The sequence below is a fragment of the Symphalangus syndactylus genome, chromosome 14, assembly GCF_028878055.3.
Source record: "Symphalangus syndactylus isolate Jambi chromosome 14, NHGRI_mSymSyn1-v2.1_pri, whole genome shotgun sequence".
NCBI classification, from domain to species: domain Eukaryota; kingdom Metazoa; phylum Chordata; class Mammalia; order Primates; family Hylobatidae; genus Symphalangus; species Symphalangus syndactylus.
This window is the reverse complement of record NC_072436.2, coordinates 75,444,148-75,466,723: the sequence shown is the minus strand read 5'-3', so window position 1 is coordinate 75,466,723 and position 22,576 is coordinate 75,444,148. Positions and strand designations below refer to the sequence as shown.

The 22,576-nt window shown below is 45.1% G+C and overlaps 1 protein-coding gene, 1 long non-coding RNA gene and 1 pseudogene across 4 annotated transcripts in view; 2 read left to right on the top strand and 1 right to left on the bottom strand.

The window, feature by feature from the left end:
• Positions 1-284: 284 nt before the first annotated feature.
• The window catches only part of SLC1A4 (solute carrier family 1 member 4), a 35,547-nt gene continuing 13,255 nt past the window's right edge, over positions 285-22,576 (top strand). Inside the window, exons 1-4 of one of the 3 annotated variants that reach the window (XM_063617902.1) lie at positions 285-1,144; positions 12,356-12,398; positions 14,855-14,917; positions 21,619-21,785. In XM_063617902.1, coding sequence (XP_063473972.1) covers positions 618-1,144; positions 12,356-12,398; positions 14,855-14,917; positions 21,619-21,785 — 800 coding nt within the window. In that variant the 5' untranslated portion in view covers positions 285-617. The remainder of the gene's footprint in view (positions 1,145-12,355; positions 12,399-14,854; positions 14,918-21,618; positions 21,786-22,576) is intronic. The other 2 variants (XM_055241964.2, XM_055241965.2) reach the window with 2 other exon arrangements.
• Positions 5,392-5,508, top strand: LOC129463266 (uncharacterized; annotated as a pseudogene).
• The window catches only part of LOC129462197 (uncharacterized), a 57,837-nt gene continuing 45,237 nt past the window's right edge, over positions 9,977-22,576 (bottom strand). Inside the window, exon 3 of the long non-coding RNA XR_008650792.2 lies at positions 9,977-10,385. This is a non-coding gene — a long non-coding RNA (uncharacterized lncRNA). The remainder of the gene's footprint in view (positions 10,386-22,576) is intronic.

Below are 22,576 nucleotides of genomic sequence, written 5' to 3'. Positions count from 1 at the left end.
GAGGACTCAGATCCCGGCCGCGGGAGAGGGCCCGGCAGGTGCCAACGAGCCCGGGCGGTCCTTCAGCCCGCACTTCCCCGCGGTCGCCCAGAGCCGGCCTCCGTTAGCCGGACGGGTAGGCGGCTATTGGCGCCAGGATTGGCCGGCGCCGCCCGCGCCCCCGCGGCCTCGGGTGGAGCCTCCCGCCCGGCCGCCCCCCGCAGCACCCGCGACGCGGGTGGGGACCAGAGGCTCCCGGCGGCGGCTCCCGGGCTGTGATTGGCCAGCGCCGCAGAGGGCGGGACGGTGGGCGTGAAGTGGGCGGGCTGGGGCCGCTCGCGCTCCCTCCTCCTTCCCCGTCTGCGCCCGCGCTCGCGGCTCGGGTTTGCATCATCTCCAGCCGGCGGCTGCTCCAGGGAGGCTGGGCGCGATCCTCTCCGCCCGCGGCTCCAACCCGCACTCTGCGCCTCTCCTCGCCTTTCTCACACCTGCTCCTGCGCCAGGCCGGGAGACCCTCGGGGCGGCTTCCCCAGAACCTGCGGAGCACAACTGGCCGACCGACCCATTCATTGGGAACCCCGTCTTTTGCCAGAGCCCACGTCCCCTGCCACCTCTAGCTCGGAGCGGCGTGCAGCGCCATGGAGAAGAGCAACGAGACCAACGGCTACCTTGACAGCGCCCAGGCGGGGCCTGCGGCTGGGCCCGGAGCTCCGGGGACCGCGGCGGGACGCGCGCGGCGTTGCGCGGGCTTCCTGCGGCGCCAAGCGCTGGTGCTGCTCACCGTGTCCGGGGTGCTGGCGGGCGCGGGCCTGGGCGCGGCGTTGCGCGGGCTCAGCCTGAGCCGCACGCAGGTCACCTACCTGGCCTTCCCCGGCGAGATGCTGCTCCGCATGCTGCGCATGATCATCCTGCCGCTGGTGGTCTGCAGCCTGGTGTCGGGCGCCGCCTCCCTCGATGCCAGCTCCCTCGGGCGTCTGGGCGGCATCGCTGTCGCCTACTTTGGCCTCACGACGCTGAGTGCCTCGGCGCTCGCCGTGGCCTTGGCGTTCATCATCAAGCCAGGATCCGGTGCGCAGACCCTTCAGTCCAGCGACCTGGGGCTGGAGGACTCGGGGCCTCCTCCTGTCCCCAAAGAGACTGTGGACTCTTTCCTCGACCTGGCCAGGTAACACTCTCCACCTCGCTCAGGGCCCAGTGGGAGACGCCAGCTCTAGGATGCCCTCCAGTTCATACACCCATATGCTCATATACTCCTAAGAGTTAATTCTTAGCTGGCTGCTGGTGGCGTTTAACGTTTTAAAAATATCAAAATGACGTCTGGAGTCTTTGCGTGCTGACCACACCTTTGCAAACAGCTGGGGCGCACCGCACAATCGAAAGAGGGCCGCATCTTTGAGCAAGAACCAGTCCCCACCGTTAGGTGGGCGTGTGTTAGGGAAGAGCCAGCCGACCCACCTGTTCTTTACTCCTTACACTCTCGCGCTGCTCTCCCCGGTAAAAATGTTCCGACCACGCCCCAAAGGCTTCGCCTCATTTTCTCCCACATGGTGCCTAAAAGCTTCTGGGAGCATTGGTTAAGTTTTGCCTGTTGGGTCATCCGGCTTGCAATCTATGGCCTTCTCTGTTACAGTCCTTGGCTGCGAAGGAAGCTGGCAATTTTCTGCAGTTATCAGTGGACCCACGGATAATAGGGCTGGGGTTAGTTGAGTGAGGCATACTGCCCAGAAATATGCCTCTCCTGAGGACTTGGGGCTTGGGACAGGTTGCTGTCCACCCCAGTAAAGACCATTGCAGAGTGCTGTGTTTCAAAGGCCTTCCTTTGTGCAAAAGTGTGAGTTCTAGAGCGGAGGGAGAGAAGCATCTTCACTTAGTTTTGCCTGCTTTTTGTAATTCTTAGAAGTTGCATTTCATCCTTTGAGATGATGTAGTATCCTTTCTGTGACTTATCCAAAACCTTGGTCTCTCCTGATTTCTCCATTAGCCCAAAGTTCACAAATGGGGAAAATGCAGCCGGGAGGTATTTACTGATCTAACCAGGTTCAGTTGAGTAAGGAGTCCAGCTGGCTCCTTCTCCAAATTTCTGATGATTTTGGATTCTGAGCCTTGGAGTTATTAATATATTTTGTCTTGAGTTATTGAGGCAAAGCTCCTCATTGCTGAGGTTGTGAAAAACAGCAAACCCTGGGCAAAGTGACTTGCCTTTCCAACTGTTTCCATTTCTCCTTCTGGAAAATGTGATGGCTGTCTGCACTTAAGAGAGAGATTGTTCACTTAAAACAACAACAAAAATCTAGGACATCTGTATTAAAAAAAAAAAACACACACTCATGAGGGAGACCAAAAGTTCTTGCCAAAAGGGCAGATAGTGGTGGCCTATTAGGACTTTTAAGGGGATCACAGTTTGTTTTTTTTTTTTTTAAGAGTCTGGGTCTTGCTCTGTTGCCCAGACTGGAGTGCAGTGTTGGGATCCTAGCTCACTGCATCCCCGAACTCCTAGGCTTCAGCGATCCTCCTGCCTCAGTCTCCAGAATAGCTGAGATTACAGGTGCACACCACCACACCCAGCTAACTTTTTAAAGTTTTTTAGAGATGGGGTTTCACTATGCTGCCCAGGCTGGTCTAGATCACAGCCTTTGTTCTATGACTGGCAGCTTGATATTTGGAGTCCAAACACTTTTTAAGTTTGGAAATTAACTTTTAGGTGAGTGCTGAAAAAATGTCTCCTGAGGTTGAGAGCACCTTTAGCCTATTATCTGTAGGATGTCTGTCAGCTCTCTCAGGGAGGAAAGGCAATTATGGGGTTAAAGGATTATTCTTTGCAGGGATCTGTGGCCCAGGGAGGGAGAATGGATGTTCAGCTCTGCCCTGCTAGTGGTCACGCACCGGGAGCCTCAACAGGATCTTTTATCTCCAGAAGAGGGGGCAGTGGTGGTAGGGGGTACCTCATTACCTCCAGCTCCAGAAGGGACTTCTTGTTTCCTGATCATGGTTTTCTAGTTTTAGACCCAAGCCCCTTCACCTCCTGCTTCTGACATGGATGGTGACCCAGCATCATAGCTTAGTAGTGTGGGTGGAACTTTTCAATGACTTGGGCTGCACCTGCATAGAGGGCTAAAAGAGGCTTTGTTGTGGCTTGTTGGGGATAGGTAGTGTTTCACAATTCTTCCAACAGCCAACTTCATCTAATCCAGCAGCTCACGGATAAAGGTAGGGCAGGTGGTATATCCTATTTTACGACTGAGGAAACTGAGACAGAGATTAAGCGATTTGCTCAAGGTCATGGAGTGGCTTATAAAGAAGAGATTAGAAGGACTGTGGGTCTCCTACCCCATAGTGCAGGGTTCTCTCTATTTCTCCTAATCCCTCTTCCTCCAAGTCAACATGCCTTAGTAATGTCACCTGCCTAGTCTAGTGTGGCTATCTCAGAAATGCTTTCTCTGGGCCCAGAGAGGAACCAGGTAGGCATACAACTGGGTAAAGACAAATGCCCCTTTCCTCCAGCCAGCGTGGAGGCTGAGCTCCTCAAGTGAAGGAAAGTATGTGTGCACCACTGAGGTTTGGTCTTAGGCTGAGCAGCTTGTGAAAGGAAACTAAGTCCTGAGCCACCCGGAAACGCTTCCTGAGTCTGGAGAGTCTCTGACATCAAATTTTAAAAATTGCTTCCTTCAAGGAAACTTCATGGATGTGGATTTCATGTGACTCTGGGCATCTTCTTTGGAAATGCAGTGCCCCATTCTTTTCTTCCTAGGGGCACATGAATGAAATGAGACTCTGCCAGTAAACGCCTCAGTTATCCAGCAGGCCCTCTCGAGGTAGCTGCTCAGAACTTAAACACCTGGAAGAGTGGGAAAGGCCTCTGATGAGTCAGCATAGCTGCTGTTGAGGCTTTGTGCTAAAGTCCATGCCCTTTCCTGATGGTAAAGTGCCCCCAAATTCCCCAGGGTCTCTCTGTCATGATTTCTAATTTGGTTTTTAAAGCTGGAACTACAAGTCAGAAAGAGATGAAGCTAGTAGGTATTCATTACATGTGTATATATTTTTTTTAAATTCAGAATGTCATTGCTGAGTGGTTTGATTTCCCAGAACACAATGGATTAGAAATAACAATGTAGAATAGAGAATCGGGATGAGAAGGCTGGCGCTAGAAACACTGAGAAGGGATGGCCAATAGTAGCTGGCAGGTGGAAGAATCATAGTCTCTTCCTGAGCAGCCCAGAGTTCTGTGCCTGGGAATCCAGAACAGTATAGGACTTTCAGAACCATTGTGACCTAAGTGGTTGACTTGTGACTTTTCATCCAAAATGAAATGGTTGGGCACCAAAGAGACAGAAACAGGTTATCAGGAAACTAGTCATTGTGGAACTTCTTGGTCCCTAACAATGCTTACTGGTTGTGGAACATGTCCATAACTTTTCCGTTCCTTGGTTTCCTCATCTTTATCATGGGAATCATGATGGCACCCACCTCGCAGGATTGTTCTGAGGGTTAGCTGGGTTGTGTCTAAGAGCTCTAAAGCTCTTCTGGGTTCTAAAGCTGTTAGAACAGTGCTGGCCCAATACACCTGTGCTCTTGTTATAAATAGAGTGATTGGGTTTTCCAGTTCACCTGAGCTAATGGGGATGGCCCTCTTTCCATAACCTGAAATAAATGAGGGTAGATGGGAAGAAAAGGAATGTTTAGGGGAACTCAAGAAGACTTGAAGCTAAGGTAGTCTTTAGGTGTATTGGGAACCACATGGCATCTGGAGGAGAAGTGAACAGTAACTGACTATGTTTTAGACTACTAACTAATAGAGTCACACTATGGAAAATTTGGAAAGGGAGAGAAGTCAAAACTAAACTCAGAAGAGCCTTCCATTCTGAAATGGGACAGAAGTCCCCACAGATCCTCACTGACATTCTGGTTTCTTTTTCCCCTGCCTTACATGCTTATGATCTCTAGTTGACCTCTGCTGTAAATTGAAGGGATTGAGGCAACTGGTTTCTAACATTCCTTTGGGCTCTAAAGTTTGTAGTTTTCAACTGGAGAACCAGGGTGTAACTGCCAAGGAGGCAGGTAGGGACAGAGCCTAGGCCCGGGGCTCTGGTCTGTGCTGGCAACCAGAAGAATGGCCGAGGGCCACCATCTTGCAGTAGCACAGTAGGGTGTGGCCATGTATATGGTAAATACAATTAGGATTTTGTCTGTTGCCCAGTTTTCTAGGGTTTTTTTCACTGCTCGTGCTAATTTTCTTAATAGCAAACCATGCTCTGAGCCTTTCCCTTCACAGAGGGAGGTGTGCTGGACTTACCTCCTTCTCAAGGACTGGCGTGAATATGTATGATGCTTCTCAAGCTGCAAAGAACACACTACTTGAATAGGTGCAAAAAAAAAAAAAAACTATCAGAGACTGAGATTTAATATTAGCCTCCCGTGCTTGCCTTGGCAGCACATATACTAAAACTGGAACAATACAGAGAAGACGAGCATGGCCTCTGTGCAAGGATGACACACAACATGATGTTCCAGTGTGAAGCGTTCCATATTTTTAAATTAAAATAAATAGTAATATTAGCCACCAGATGGCGAAGTTGAGGAGTTGTGAACAATTTCTTTACATTATTGACTGTGGCGGGTTGTTGTAACTATGCCCATGTCTCTCTCTTCTATAGGCAAAATGAAGACAGCACATCTAACAAGAATCCAAATTAATGGCATTGTCTCAGCCTAACTAGTGATGAAAGGAAAATAATAGCAGCTTGTAATTTAAAAAAAAAAAAAAAAGGTTTTAACTCTTGACCATTTCTTTTACCACCCAGGAGGACACCTGAATAGTTTAGAGACAGAAAAAAGCATCAACCTAGGGAGGTGGGTAGTGATGAAGAGGAGACACTAAAGCCAATCACCTGCGTTTGAAGCCCAGCTCTATGACGCACTTGCTGTACATGCACAAGTCGTTTGTCCTCTCTGTGCCTGAGTGTCCTTATCTGTAAAATGAGACTAATGAGACCTACGACCTAGAATGGTTGTGAGGATTAAATAAGTTAATATATGAGTGCTTTGCTAATATTCTAGTGTGTCCCAGCCTCTCAGGGACAGCTGAGGGCTATTTGATATTAAGCATGAGTGCTGCTCTTAACCTAATTTCCCCCAAAAGATCCCCACTTCAGGGGTTCAGCCTTACCCTTTCCAGCTGGAATCTAAAACTGGATGGAGGCCTTAAAGAGAGGATAGATTCACACCCCCATCATCAGAGTGCAAGTCCACCAGCCCCAGCCCTTCCTCAGCTCAGCCTTGTAGGGGGTACCAAGATCTGAAGGGTCACATCCCTGTTAACTGGTTCTGTAACAATAAATACTAGGGATAATAAATATTTATCAGGTGTACATACCATGCCATATCCTGTTCTGAAGAGTCTTTGAAATTTTAATAGATTTGGTAAAGAATTTTTGAACTTAAATAAAAGGAAATAATTCTGGAACAAAATATGCCCAAGCAAAAGTAAATTGTTTTACATTCTTTTCATATAGAACAGAGAAATGCATACCACTCTTGACAATAGGATCAGAAGAACAAACAGTATCAGATGTTACAGAAAGAACGTTTTTGAAGTTTTTCACTGTGTGAGCTGCATGGGTCTGCACGGCACCTCCCACAGTGGTTCTGCATTGGCCAAGTCAACCTCATTTCATACCAGTTTTTCTGTTTGTTTTAAGTAATATATTCAAAAAGTCTTATAGCACTGGAAAAGCTTGTTCATTCATTATCTCCTGGCTCGGACTGACTTGGGCCTCTAGATTTAGTAGTGTATCTTAGACGTTTCACACGTTTTTAATTTTGACCTACCATAAAAAGTACATTTATACCCACCCCCCAACTCCCACATACTCAAACCAAAACACAGGTTCCACCAAACAATATTTTAAGTGTGATACATACTGATATTTTTGTCTAATGTATTTCATCTTTTATAAAATACTGGTTAAAGCCACATTGATTTAATGGTCTACTGATATTTGAGAAACTTTGGCCTAATACATATGTAATTCAAGTAGATCTCTCAGGATCAAACAACAGAAAAAGGAAATATTTGCAAACTTGAATAAGATGAGGAGAGCTCGGTGCTTAGAAGCATCCTAACACCCAGTGAAAGTGGGTGATGTGCAGAGGCGAACACAGGATGACCATTTGGTCCTCCTGACTTCTGGACTCTGGATTTCAGTACTCTGTATCTGGGCTGTCCAATACAATAGATACTAGCCACATGTAGCTATTTAAAATTACTGCAAATGTAAATAAAACTTAAAAATCAGTTCCTTGGTGTCACTAGCCACATTTGAAGTGCTGTATAGTCCAACATGGCAGCACAAATGCAGACATTTCAGTTGGACATTGCTGGCCTAGATGGAGCAGAAATGGGAGATGCTCAGTAACTGGGCATTGGTGTCTCTATGTGCTAAATGAGGGGCTAGAACTGGATCACCTCTAAAATCCCTTCCAGCTCAATGTCTCTGATTTCGAAAGCCCATGAAGCTACTGTGTGAATGTGAGGAGTTGGGAAAAATGCCTGAAGACAGAGCTCTGGGTTTGCCGGAGAGGCAGCTGATCCTGGATTAGAAGAGAGCTCAGGAGTAAGAACCAGAGTTTACCACAGCATCTGTGTCTGAAAGCCAAAGGAGAGAGGGAAAGTAGAGGACAGAGAAACATGTTGCTTTATTCTGGCAGCCTCGTCTCCTTGCCCTTGGTGACAGCAGGAGGGCACTGCTCCTGCCCCTGGTCTGTGGCAAGCAGAGGATGAAAGCGAAGGAGGATGCTTTCTATGGTGCTTCAGCTCACTGCCACCAGGAGAGCCCTTCCCAAAGATTGTTATCTGAGAAATGAGCTGTATAATCTAAAAAAAAGTTCAGCCCTCCCATTGAATGTACATATTTTTTAGTTGGAAAATCTCTATCAGTTATTACCATACTTTTTTATATAAGTTTTTAAACAATTTCAAGGTATGATTTATATACAATAAATGCACCCACTTTAAAGGTACAGTTCAATGAGTTCTGACAAATGGATAACTCATGTGACCACCACCACAATCAAGATACTGAACTTTTCCATCACCTATGACTCTTCTCAGCAATCCCCATTCTCCACCCCTGGCCTCAGGCAGCTGACCTGCTTTTTATCACTATAAATTAGTTTGGCTTTTTCTAGAGTTTCATATCAACGGAATCATTCAGTATGCACTCTCCTTTGTCAGTCTTGTTTTGCTCAGCACAGTGTTGCTGAGATTATCCGTGTTGTCGCGTATATCACTTGGCTTCTTTTTATTGCTGAGTGGTATTCCGTTGTATGGAGTTTTCATAATCTTTGTATGCCTTCATCTGTTGATGGACATTTGGGTTTTGGACTATTATGAATAATGCTGTTATGCATACAGGTCCTTTTTGCAGGCATATATTTTTATATTTCTTGGGTAAATATCTAGGAGTGGGCCGGGCGTGGTGGCTCATGCCTGTAATCCTAGCACTTTGGGAGGCCGAGGCGGGCAGATCACTTGAGGTCAGGAGTTTGAGACCAGCCTGGCCAACATGGTGAAACCCTGTCTGCATTAAAAATACAAAACTTGGCTGGGCACGGTGGCTCACACCTGTAATCCCAGCACTTTGGGAGGCTGAGGGGGGCAGACCACGAGGTCAGGAAATCGAGATCATCCTGGCTAACATGGTGAAACCCCGTCTCTACTAAAAATACAAAAACAAAATTAGCCAGGCGTGGTGGCAGGCGCCTGTAGTCCCAGCTACTCGGGAGACTGAGGCAGGAGAATGGTGTGAACCCGGGAGGCGGAGCTTGCAGTGAGCTGAGATCACGCCACTGCACTCCAGCCTGGGAGACAGAGGGAGACTCTCTCTCAGAAAAATAAATAAATAAATAAATTATCCGGGCGTGGTGGCGCACACCTGTAGTCCCAACTACTTGGGAGGCTGAGGCAGGAGAATCATCTGAACCCAGGAGGCAGAGGCTGCAGTGAGCCAAGATCCGCCACTGCACTCCAGCCTGGGCAAAAGAGTGAGATTCTGTCTCCAAAAAAAATCTAGGAATGGAATTGGTGAGTCCTGTGGTAAGTGTATGTTTAACTTTTTCAGAAACTATCAAAACACATCACATTTTTCTTAGGAACTTGATTTTTGGGGGGCAGAAGTTGCTCTTTTGCTTCTGAACCCCTCTGTTCCCATTGGATTTTGTAGACTAGATATTGTAGACAGTCTGAAAACAGGTCGGTGTGCCAGTGGCTGTTAGGTGTAGAAGTTCTGGGTTAAGGACAGGGCCTGTTCTGGGTAAGATGTTACCAGGTTATTGCTTGTATGAAGAGATTGGGCAGGACAGATAGACGGAATTAAACAAATAGTGTTGTGCTCTTTAGAAGAGAATGCATTTCAAGGCTGTGGGAAAGGCTGTGCTTGTACCAATTGAGGAAACAGCTAATCCCTGAAGGATGTGAGGTATTCGCCGGGGAAATTGTTTCCCATGAGGAAAGTGGAGGGCTTCTAACCTAACTCTTTTCTGAACTTCCTGGTCCTCATGGAGAGAGAAACTTAGAGCAGCTCAGTCTGTCAACAACTGAGGATTGTTGTGTGGTGGATACAGAACAGAGAGACGTTGGCACAGGGCCCCTTGCTGCTTCTGACTAGGGCAGAAAATGGAAATGAAATGCCAAAGGTAGCCCCCAAGACTGAAATATGTAAGAAAGTTGCTTTGTAATGGAAATAATAACAAATGTAAGTTGTTACTCATCTATACTCTGAAAACTAGCCAATATAAGTTGCTAGTCTGTTTCTACTTTTTAAAAAGTAAATATAGCTGTGATAAGAATCAAACTTCTGGTCACAGTTTTGCAACAATTTAATTCAGCTAAAGATTAATTTTTTCTGCTTAAATGCAGACACGTACTCTGGTATTCTCTAAATATGCTAAAAGCAATTCAGGTTCTATGGACAAGTTTGGGAAATGCTGTGTTGCAGGCTGTGCATGCTGGCCGTCCTGTGAGAGCACCCTAAGTGTTCTAATGCAGTGATTTTTGCATCTTATTAACTTTGTTGGCTGGTATATTGCTGCATAACAAACTACTACACATTTAACAGCTTAAACAGCTTAAAATCTCACATATTTACTATCCTACAGTCTCTCTGGAGTCAGGAATCTTGGCACAGTTTAGTTGGGTCCTCTGCTTCAGTCTCTTACAAGGCTGCAATCAAGGTGTTGGTCAGGGCTAAGTTCTTACCCGCAGGTCCACCTGGAGAGAGATTCACCTCTGACGTCATGTTGTTGTTGGCAGAATTCAGTTCCTTGAAGTTTGGACGGGAGCCTCAGTTGGCTCTTGGCTGGAGACCACCTGCAGTTTCTAGTCTCGTGGGCCTTTCTAACATAGCAGCTTGCTTCATCAAAGCATGCAAGCAGAAGACAATAAGAAGAGTCAGCTAGCACAATGGAAGCTACAACCTTATGTAACCAAATCGTGGATGTGACATCCCATCACCTTTGCTACATTTGCTCATTAGAAGCAAGTCATAGGTCCACCCAGACTAAAGGGATTACCCAAAGGTGTGAATACCAGGAGGCCATCTTAGACTCTGCCTGCTACAGCTGGGTTGCAGCCAGACCTGCCTACCTCTGAAATCCAATGCACTGCAAATAGTTGCCTGGAGATGCTGGTGAGCAACTCAGCTTCTTACAGAAGTAAGAATTAGTGGATAAGTTTGACACAAATTGTTAAGAATGATCCAGAGTCTTTTGCTCTTCTAGACTTACTCTTCTCGCAGGAAGTGAGAACAAGTGGACTGTCAGCTGGAATAGAATTTCTTGTATATCGGCCGGGCGCGGTGGCTCACGCCTGTAATCCCAGCACTTTGGGGGGCTGAGGCGGGCGGATCACAAGGTCAGGAGATCGAGACCATCCTGGCTAACACGGTGAAACCCCGTCTCTACTAAAAATACAAAAAATTAGCCGGGCGAGGTGGCGGGCGCCTGTAGTCCCAGCTACGCAGGAGGCTGAGGCAGGAGAATGGCGTGAACCCGGGAGGCGGAGCCTGCAGTGAGCCGAGATCGCGCCACTGCACTCCAACCTGGGCGACAGCGAGACTCCATCTCAAAAAAAAAAAAAAAAGAATTTCTTGTATATCAAGACCAGCATCCTACACAGAGCCCTCAGTAAAACTATTTGCATGAACAGATTTTGGGCTCCATCAGCTTGATTGCCCTCGTTTTATAACAAATGTTTATAATATCCTTAATTCTAAGATGAAATCCATAAATAAAATGTCCCTGCCCACATAATTTCAAAATATCAATATGATGTAACTGTAATATACAAAAGGAAAATAATTATAATAAAAACAATGTGTTTCAATATATACATGCTCTAAAATAAAGTGGTTGAATGCTTACTCCTGAACTCAGAATCACTGCTAATGAGATAGTTATAAATGCAGACTGTTACTTGACACTGGGTGTGGAATTAGGGACTCAGATTCTACAATTTGCACTGGTGGTGTGATTTTCCAGGAAGACAAATAATATTTGGAAACATTCTGAACAAAACAAAAATCACCCCATAATTTACAAGTAGTTACACTTCTGGAAAATTCAGTATATGTTCAAATTGTGAAAAACAGAAACTTGTTTTGGAATTAGTTTAGTCTTGAGTAATTATAGATAAGGTTTTTATCTACAGGTATGTCATGCAAGACATTGGAGGGCCTTGAGACAACTCATTATACAGGACTCTACTGCATTTAACAGGACAAATGTGTGGGGCCTGGCATTTCTCCCCACACATTCCCCCCAGTTCAGGAATGCCTCAATTTTGCAACAACAAAAACGCCCTTGGATTTCACTAGTGAGCAGCACCACTTGACATTGCAAACCACTGCAATGGTGCCTAACCTCTAGGTGAGAGGAAAGCAATGCAGTTATAGACTTGGTTGGACACAGTTAAGCTCAGATATCAAGGAGTACCATGAGAGAGATGAAAATGAAAATCAGTGGCTTCAAAGTATCTACTGTGGCCCAGCAGCACAGGCACAGTTAGGGTGCTTAAATCAAGCAAAAGATGCAGTGTCAGCTGGGGGTGGAGAGAGAACACCGTGTTAGGGTTTTAGAAGTGGACATCTCAAAGCAGATACTTTGCACACCGAATTTTAAGAATACTGATGAAGCCAGGCTCCATGGCTCACGCCTGTAGACCCAACACTTTGGGACGCTGAGGCAGGAGGATCACTTGAGCCCAAAAGTTCAAGGCTGCAGTGAGCTGCAATCACACCACTGCACTCCAGCCTGGGCAACAGCGACCTCAACTCTAAAAAATTGTTTTAAAAGAATACTGACAGAATGCTTTCTTTTCCAACAGAAACCTGTTTCCCTCAAATCTTGTGGTTGCAGCTTTCCGTACGGTAAGGCTTGATACTTTGCTAAAAATATGAAACTTTGATGGAAGAAATGTATCAATTACTGCTATAGAGTTAGGTAAGGTAGAACAGGGAGAGATGGTGGTGTTAACAAAACTTGGTAAGATTGGCCTAAACTTTTATAAATGGATACCTAGAGTTAAAAAACAACAACAACAAAATAAATAAATAAAGACTGAACAAACAAAACTTTCCAAAATGTCCCACTGGTTCCAAAATTTGTTTATATTACCTAAGAAATACCCTCAAATCACATTTTGGGGATGTCTTAAATATTGTAGACTTTTTTAAACAATACACTTTTATATTTTTCTCTGACTATAAAAATAATATGTGCTCACTGCAAAAAAAAATTAAAATACAAAGAAGTGTCAGAAAACAAAAATCATCCATAGTCACTGTCTAGAGCTACCCATTATTTTGTTATACCTCTTTCAGATATGTTTTTTCTACGTGTGTATACACATACATTTTAAAAATAAGCATACAGGCTGGGCGCAGTGGCTCATGCCTGTAATCCCAGCACTTTGGGAGGCCAAGGCGGGTGGATCACTTGAGGTCAGGAGTTCAAGACCAGCCTGACCAACACGGTGAAACCCCGTCTCCATTAAAGATACAAAAATTAGCCAGGTGTGGTGGTGTGCACCTGTAATACCAGCCACCCAGGAAGCTGAGGCTGGAGAATTGCTTGAACCTGGGAGCTGGAGGTTGCAGAGAGCCGAGATCACACCACTGTACTCCAGCCTGGGCAGCAGAGTGAGACTCCATCTCAAAATAAATAAATAAATAAATAATAAAATAAAGATAAGCATACATAGTATGTACACACACTACACAACACGTTTCATAGCCTGCTGGGTTTTTTTTTAAGGCAGTATATTGTGAATATTTTCTCATGTCGGTAGCTACTCTTCTGCATAACGCCACGGCCGTAGAGTACTCCATTGTAAGAGCATAACATAATTCTCCTCTACTAGTCCCCTACCAATGGATGTTCAGGTTGTTTCTGATTTTCCCCTATTTTTTGGCAATGCTGCAAGTAACATTCCTGTGACCATTCTTTTTTTTTTTTTTTTTTTTTTTGAGACGGAGTCTCACTCCGTTGCCCAGGCTGGAGTGCCGTGCCAGAATCTCGGCTCACTGCCAGCTCTGCCTCCCGGGTTCACGCCATTCTCCTGCCTCAGCCTTCCAAGTAGCTGGGACTACAGGCGCCTGCCACCATGCCCGGCTAATTTTTTGTACTTTTTAGTAGAGACGGGGTTTCACCGTGTTAGCCAGGATGGTCTTGATCTCCTGACCTTGTGATCTGCCCGCCTCGGCCTCCCAAAGTGCTGGGATTACAGGCGTGAGCCACTGCGCCTGGCCTCCTATGACCATTCTTTACACAGAGAAGGAATATAAAGGCCTAGATTATATGGTCTAATCTGATTGCTTTTTACAAGCAAAGACTTTTCTGTTTCTACTTAAATCTCTCATTTTTGTTTTGTTTTGTTTTTTGATCTGCATATAAGCACAGGAGTGACTTGTATATATAATGTGAGGTAGGAAAAAAATATAGGTATATGGGGCTTTTTTTAGTGCCTGTCACAGAGGAGGCGGGTGGGTTTGTTTGAACACCTCTGCCTTTCTGTAACACTGATAAAGCTGGGAGAAACCAGAGCCCAGCAAGGGCAGGCAGAAAGCAGGCCTTCGCGTCTATACTTCCTAATTGCCTCCTCCTGACAGTTCGAGGACCAGGTGCCCTTCAAAGGGGCCAGGAAGGACTGTACTAACAGATTCTGCTTGTTAGTACATACTGCCACAGGCAGACACCTATGTGCACCATGCAGAAGCATGTGAAATCAACCAGGGGACCAAAGCTAGAGAGACGTCTCACTTCTGATAACTGAGTCCCCCTGAAGGCTCAGTTACATGACGCCATCTTGCCTCACATCCCTGGCTTTCAAGAGTGGAGGCTCAAGCCAGATTAGAAAGAGATGGTAGAAGCAGTCATGCTCAAATAAGTTCTAGAACAAAGTGGGGCATAAATAAATGAATGAAAATAAAATGATACAATGAAAAGTGAACTTTGGCATTATGGAGTTAATGCCAAAGTTATTCAAATAATGACATATAAGGCTGAGGAAATATCAAACTATCAGCATAAAATTGTGCAGCCCTCCTTCTCCAAACCATTGCCCAAAGAACGTAAGGAAATTCTCCCTGTTTCCTTGGGACACTAAGCAACCCAGAGACCTCTTGAAGTATCTGCTGACTTGGTCCTAATGTAGCTTTTGTACAGTTCTCAGAGGCTCTTGTCAGGCCATCCAAGTGAGGAATGCCCAGGACACTCAGTGTGAACAGTGACAGAAGTAGCGAGAGCGCAGCAGTGCCCTTGGTTCCTCTAGATCGGTCTTCACCTGTGCACTAACAGTGGGTTTTTTTTTTCCTCTTGATTACAGTATGCAACTGATTATAAAGTTGTGACCCACAACAGCAGCTCTGGAAATGTAACCCATGAAAAGGTAAAGCTTTTTATAAGGTCACTTGTAAAAATATGTCTAAAGCAAATCTTATTTCTTCTTTGAAGGAGCATACAGGACGTGGGCTGAAAACTTTGGGGTTTGAATGGGCTATTGGAGCGAACAAGTTAGGTTTGCTCCTTTGGTTATTTACATGGCCAAATACCATGTTGCTCTCAAAGCACTACAATCCTGAGAGGATCCGTAAAACATTTTGTTTGTTGATTTATTTGTTGTTTGTTTGTTTGAAAAAGGGTCTCGCTCTGTTGCCCAGGCTGGAGTGCAGTGGTGTGATCATGGCTCACTGCACTGAACTCCTGGCCTCAAGTGATTCTCCTGCCTCAGTCTGCCGAGTAGCTGGAACTACAGGCGTGTGCCACCATGCTCAGCTAATTTTTTTTTTTTTTTTTTTCTTATGTTTTGTAGAGACAGAGTTTCACCATGTTGTCAAGGCTGGCCTTAAACTCCTGGCTTCACATAATCCTCCCACCTTTGCCTCCCAAAGTGCTGGGATTGTAAGTGTGAGCCTGTGCCTGGCCCCAGAAAACATTTTATAAAACCTTTTCTGCCATCTGGAAATGTAATTAATAAGTGATTTAAACTACCCCTACACCTATTACATTTTTTAAAAAATCAACATAAGGGAGAAATAAAAGTAATTTCTAATAAAATAATCCATATTTTACCATGTAAATATACAACTATACTAGAAGACATAACGAAGTTTTCAGATACTTGCATTTACTTAGAATAAATAAATTGAGATTTAAAAGCAGTGAGATAGAAGTCAACTAAATATTGTAGGCACATTTTTTGCTATTTTTCTGCACATTTTGAAATACATGCTAAATAAATATTTTTGTATACGTATGCAGAATTACCCCAAACGCACCCTGTCTCTACTAAAAATACAAAAAATTAGCCGGGCGTGGTGGCGGGCGCCTGTAGTCCCAGCTACTCGGAGAGGCTGAGGCAGGAGAATGGCGTGAACCCGGGAGGCGGAGCTTGCAGTGAGCCGTGATTGCGCCACTGCACTCCAGCCTGGGCGACAGAGCAAGACTCCGTCTCAAAAAAAAAAAAAAAAGAATTACCCCAAACGCAACAGCTACAAGTGCAGACCAACATTATGTCTCATACTAGTGACTTGGATATTATTCTAAAATGGCAAATAACACTTGTTGAAGTTGGGAACAAAATAAAGTCTTCCTTCAGTTTACATCCACTTGATATTCTTGGAAAATCCAGTGAATACTAAAACTATGCAGAAAAAATATTTATGGGTAAAATGGAGTTAATCCTAGCTCAGTGCATTTTAAACAGCTTTTTCTCCCTATATGACTGTCTGATAGGATGCTCTGAGGCCTGGGGGATGTAGGAAAGTCTGCATTTGGTTGCCTGAACATTTCAGAATGGTTGGCATTCTTAGTACCCTGCCTACTATTTCCCAGTAAGACACCACAATCATTATGACAACCAAAGTGCCCATACACATTCCAAAAGTCCCCTAGTGAATGATATCCCCCCTGTTCATAAATGTGAATCCAGTCAGTGGCTCTTGATTTTAAAAAATGGAGATCACTTCCCTCTGTCTGGCCAGAGGACGTGGCTGGACGTCCAACTGGGCCCCTTCTGACAGGCCCTGGATTCCATAGCTGGGCACATTGGGATGTGGGTGTCAGCTAGGCCTGCTTTCCAGGTCAGTAGCTCACTTCTGCATGCCACCCTCTTGGCACAGACACTTTCTGACGTTATTTCATTTGAGCCTTAGGACAACCTGATCAGGTAGGATTTAGTACCCCCACTACAAATTACTTGAAATGATGGTCTTCCAAGGTTGATCAAGGCCATTTTGGCCAGTTTAAAAAAACTAATTGTTGCCCAGGTGCAGTGGCTTACGCCTATAATCCAAGCACTTTGGGAGGCAGGGAGGACTGCTTGAGCCAAGGAGTTCATGACCAGCCTGGGCAACATAGCAAGACCCCATCTCTACAAAAAATAAAAATTAAATAAAAGTTAGCCAGGCATGGTGGCACATGTCCATAGTCTCAGCTACTTGGGAGGCCAAGGTAGGAGGATTGCTTGACCCTGGGAGGTCAATGCTGCAGTAAGTCATGATCGTACCACTGCACTCCAGCCTGGGCAACAGAGCAAAACTATGTCTAAATAAATAAATAGAAAGAAACCAAGAGTGATGAGTAAATGCTAGAACACTAATTGTCTCTGCAATAACTTTAAGTTTTGGCAAATATGGCTGCTGTGACTTCTCCACTGGAAATACTGGTTACCTGTGAGCATCCACCTCAGCTGACATACACTTGCCTTCACTGTAAATTTCACCCAGGCATTTAAGGAGTCAGGCTTTAAGAAAGAGGCTGGGTGCAGTGGTTCACGCCTATAATCTCAGCACTTTGGGAGGCCAAGGCTGGCAGATCACCTGAAGTCAGGAGTTCCAGACCAGCCTGGCCAACATGGTGAAACCCCGTCTCTACTAAGAATATAAAAATTAGCCAGGCATGGTGGTCGGCACCTGTAATCCCAGCTACTTGGGAGGCCGAGGCAGGAGAATCACTTGAACACAGGAGGTGGAGGTTGCAGTGAGCCGAGATTCTGCCACTGCACTCGAGCCTGGGCAACAGAGCGAGACTCCGTCTCAAAAAAATAAATAAAAAAAGAAAGAGGGGCAGTGTGTCCTCTCTGGTTCCAGGCTTTCCTAAACCCTGTGGTGATAAGACTGTGTAAAGGCATAGCAGGTGAGGGCCTTGTCCCCAAGGTTGGGATATTGGTGACAGATGAAGTCAAGGACCTAGCCAGGCATCGTGACTCACGCTTGTAATCTCAGTGACTCAGAAGGCTGAGGTGGAAGGATTGCTTGAAGCCAGAAATTTGAGACCAGCCTGGGCAACATAGATACGTATCTAAAAAAAAATTTTTTTTCTATACTAGCCAAGTATGGTGGCGTGTGCCTGTAGTACCAGCTACTTGGGAGGCTGAAGTAGGAGGATCCCTTGAGCCAAGGAGTTTAAGATTACTGTACTCTAGACAGCAACAGAGGGAGACTTTGTCTCTAAAAAGAATTAAATCAATCAAGGACCCAGAGGCTCAAGGACACTTGGAAGGGTGCCTCTGACCCGTGGATCTATCTCCATGGCCACTTTGATCCCATGTAATAACTTGCCACAGACACACTCCTCCTAGGCTTTAGTTGAATCATTAATTCATCAAACAGTGATTTATTTGGCAACAGCCAGGTGCCTTTCCCAGGTGCTGGACTCCAGTAGTGCTCAATACAGTCAAAGCCCTGCTCTTACAAAGCTCATGTTCTAGTGGAGGGAATCATGTAATAAATAAGTATATGTCAGCCAGTGATAGGCACCAAGAAGAACATTAAAGCAGGGCAAATAGGAAGAGTGTGTTTGTGTTTGTGTGTGTGTGTCTATGGTGATGGGTACTATTTTAGCAGAGTGGTCAGGGAGGCCTTCTGATCAGGTGAGGGAGGAGCTATGGGGAGATGTGGGGGAAAAGTGATGTAGGCAGCAGGAACAGAATCTGCAAAATCCCAGGGAGACTGGCCGGGATGCAACTCTGGTTGTTTGTAGTCCCCTAGCCCCACTCAATGCTAAGTTTGCCCAGGTGTGTTACAGCCAGCATACCTTGCTCCAAACCCACCTGCCACCAGCCTCCTCTACAGAAAGGGAGTCATTTCGTTGGAAAAATTATTGTAATTGTCCCCAAATCCGAGAGTTGGTTCGAAAGCTGGAACTGCCTGACCTCAAATGTCACACCTTAGAATTGCAGACCCGCTAAAACCAGCTCTCTTAATTGTTAAAACAATTTTCTTACTGATGTAAGAAATTACATAATAAATGTGCATAGTTTGGGGGTACATGTGATAATGTAATACATTCATATAATTTGTAAAGATCAAATCAGTGTACTTGCGATGTCCATCACCTTAAACATTTGTCTTTTCTTTGTGATAGAAATATTATAATTATTCTGGCTATTTTGAAATGTACAGTAAATTATTGTAAAATATAGTCACCCTACTGAACTATCAAACACTAAGTGTATTTCTTCTATCAACCTGTACATTTGTATCCATTAATCAACTTCTTTTTGTCCCCTTTCCCCCTACCCCTCCTGGCCTCTAGGAACCACCAATCTACTCTTTGTCTTCATGAGATCCACTTTTTTAGCTCCCACATATGAGAACATGTGATATTAAAACAAACTTTCAAATAATAATTGAATTTTCTGGTTTCATTGAATCTTGACCCTTAATTCCAGTTAGGACTTGGGACATTATCAAAAAGCGTGAGTTGACAGCCCCAAAGTCAACACCAGGTGTTAGCCATCCAGCTCATAGAATCCTAGTAGGCCAGTAGCAGAGCCAGCAATAAATCCCCCAAATCACCTCTCTCCCCCAGCTTTCAGCTGTACCCACTGCACCCAGCTTTAATAAGTCAAGTCCCAGGAGACAGTAGTGATAGTCAGAAGTCTTGGCCAGGTGCAGTGGCTCACACCTGTAATAATAACACTTTGAGAGACTGAGTTGGGAGAATCACTTAAGCCCAGGAGTTTGAGACCAGTTTGGGCAATTTAGGGAGATCCCATCTCTACAAAATAAATAAACCTAGCCTGGCATGGTGGCACATACCTGTGGTTCCAGCTACTAAGGAGGCTGAGGTAAGAGGATTGCTTAGACCCTGGAGATCAAGGCTGCAGTGAGCCGTGTTCACGCCACTGCACTTCAGCCTGGATGACAGGGTATAACTCTGTCTCCAAAAAAATAAATAAATAAAAACAGTCGTCTTATTGTCTATGGAATTAAAATAACATTTTAAGAGGAAGACACTCCAGACAGAGTGAGCCTAGAATGATCTCCAAGATATTCCATTAATATAATAATAGTTCTTGTTGGTTTTCATTTGCCAGACACAGTCTAAGTACTTTACATATGTTAACATATTTAATCTTCATAGCAACTTTACATATTAGCTATTGTGACTATCTCCATTTTATAAATGGGGAACTGAGTCACAAAGAGGTTAAATAACTTACCTAGACTCCCACAACTAGGAAGTAGTGAAAGTCAGGCTCCAAAGCCAGTGCTCCTTAATTACTATTACTGCTGCTTCTCTATAAGTGATATCTATCAACATAAACAAAAGCGCCCTATATGGTGAACACTGTCCTCACAATGAAGAGTTGGAAGAAAGGCCAGGCGTGGTGGCTCACGCCTGTAAACCCAGACTTTGGAAGTGCTGAGGCAGGCAGATCACCTGAGGTCGGGAGTTCCAGACCAGACCAGCCTGACCAACATGGAGAAACCCCTTCTCTACTAAAAATACAAAATTAGCTGGGTGTGGTGGCACATGCCTGTAATCCCAGGTACTTCAGAGGCTGAGGCAGGAGAATCACTTGAACCCAGGAGGTGGAGGTTGTGGTGAGCTGAGATCGCCCCATTGCACTCCAGCCTAGGCAGCAAGAGCGAAACTCTGTCTCAAAAAAAAAAAAAAAAAAGAAAAGAAAAGTTGGAAGAAAACGAAAAGCTACTCCATCACAATTTTGATGATATATATGAATCCATGGCTTTTGGTACATTTCATATGAATCACACCAGCCACCTAGGTATCTCCAGTTAATTTGGAAATTAGAAAAGTATTTAGAAAGAAATTTGTGATGATTTTGAGTACCTATCATTTGCCAGACACTTGGGCTAGGGCCCAGCCTTTGCGCTCAAGCTGCAAGGGCTAGGGAACACCAACGATTATTTCATAACATGTGTTGGTGGGATAAAATGTTTGTCTAATATATGCTTGCAGTAAGGAGATTCAGCATTGCTGGAAAAAATTAAGAATATAGAATGTCTGTGCATTTTAAGTCACTGATTTAGGAAAGAGTATCCTGAAAAAGTCCAAGTTGATCATGAAAATCTTCTGTGAAGTTTGTTGGCTAGGAGGTCACTGTAAGAGCCTCACAACAAAACTCTGTGGACATTTAGGAGTCAAAGTTACAGTCACTGATTTGTTATCTGAAGGAAATTTTTTTTTTTTTTGAGCCGGAGTCTCGCTCTGTCACCCAGGCTGGAGTGCGATGGCATGATCTCAGCTCACTGCAACCTCTGCCTCCCGGGTTCAAGTGATTCTTTCTCCTCAGCCTCCCAAGTAGCTGGGATTACAGGCACCTGCCACCATGCCCAGCTAATTTTTGTGTTTTTAGTATAGACAGGGTTTCACCATGTTGGTCACGCTGGTCTCAAACTCCTGACTTCAGGTGATCCACTCGCCTTGGCCTCCCAAAGTGCTGGGATTACAGGTGTGAGCCACCGTGCCCAGCCTGAAGGAACTTTTGACTAACCAGTTCTTCTTTTAAAAGCAGCCCTTGGAGGTGGTTGTCCAACCCCTACTTAAATATATTTCCATGACAGGGAGCCCACTACCTTCCACTTTAACCTATGCCATTTTGGGCAGCTTTCAGAGTTAACTAGAAGAAATTTTTGCTTGTTGGCTTTCTGTATCCTCAGACTACATCTCCCCTTAAGTTTCCTACCCCTTTATTTGCAGAATTGCTATTGTTAAAGAAAATATGAGCTTTTTCTCGTTCTGGGTACAGTGTTTCAGTCTGGTGGGGACACCAAGCAAATCCATCTTTAATTCTCACTCATCTGTTGTAAACTTGTTCTATCCTCTCTGATCCTGCAGATCCCCGCAGGCACTGAGATAGAAGGGATGAACATTTTAGGATTGGTCCTGTTTGCTCTGGTGTTAGGAGTGGCCTTAAAGAAACTAGGCTCTGAAGGAGAAGACCTCATCCGTTTCTTCAATTCCCTCAATGAGGCGACGATGGTGCTGGTATCCTGGATTATGTGGTGAGTGCTGCCCTGCCACCTACTCTCTCTCTCCTTCCTCCTGCCATCCAGAAAAGAGTCCACCTTGCTGTTCTAGGTACCTGTGTGGGGCCACCTGGCACAATGCTGTGTATGTGGTTGATGCACCACGGGCCAGGCTTGGTACAGGGGATGACGGAAGTGGGGACAGTTTCTCTTCTTGTCCAGGACCTCAGAGAGCCAGGCATGCACCACAGTTACCAGTCATCTCCTCAGTGTTCACACTGACCCCTTGGTGTTTCCATCACTGGGATCTGTTTATGGGTTCCTACCACCAGCCAGTTCATGTGGGTTGCCCATGTCATCTTGTGGGGCAGTAAATTCCATTAGTTTGCTATCTGTTGCATGAAATAAGGTTCATTTATCTGAAAATGATAGACTTGAAGCTTCAAAGGGACCCTTTACTATAGTAGTTCACAGCATAGAGGACAAGGACAAGTCCATTTTCACCCCATGCATATATAAAGTTGGAATGCTCTTCTTTTATGTAGGCTTTTTTTTTTTTTTTGAAACAGCGTTTTGCTCTTGTTGCCCAGGATGGAGTACAGTGGCGCGATCTCGGCTCCCTGCAACCTCCACCTTCTGGGTTCAAGCTATTCTCCTGCCTCAGCCTCCCGAGAAGCTGGGATTACAGGCGTCCGCTACCATACCCAGCTAATTTTTTTTATTTTTAGTAGAGACGGGATTTCACCATGTTGGCCAAGCTGGTCTCAAACTCCTGACCTCAGGTGATCCACCTGCCTCGGCCTCCCAAAGTGCTGGAATTACAGGTG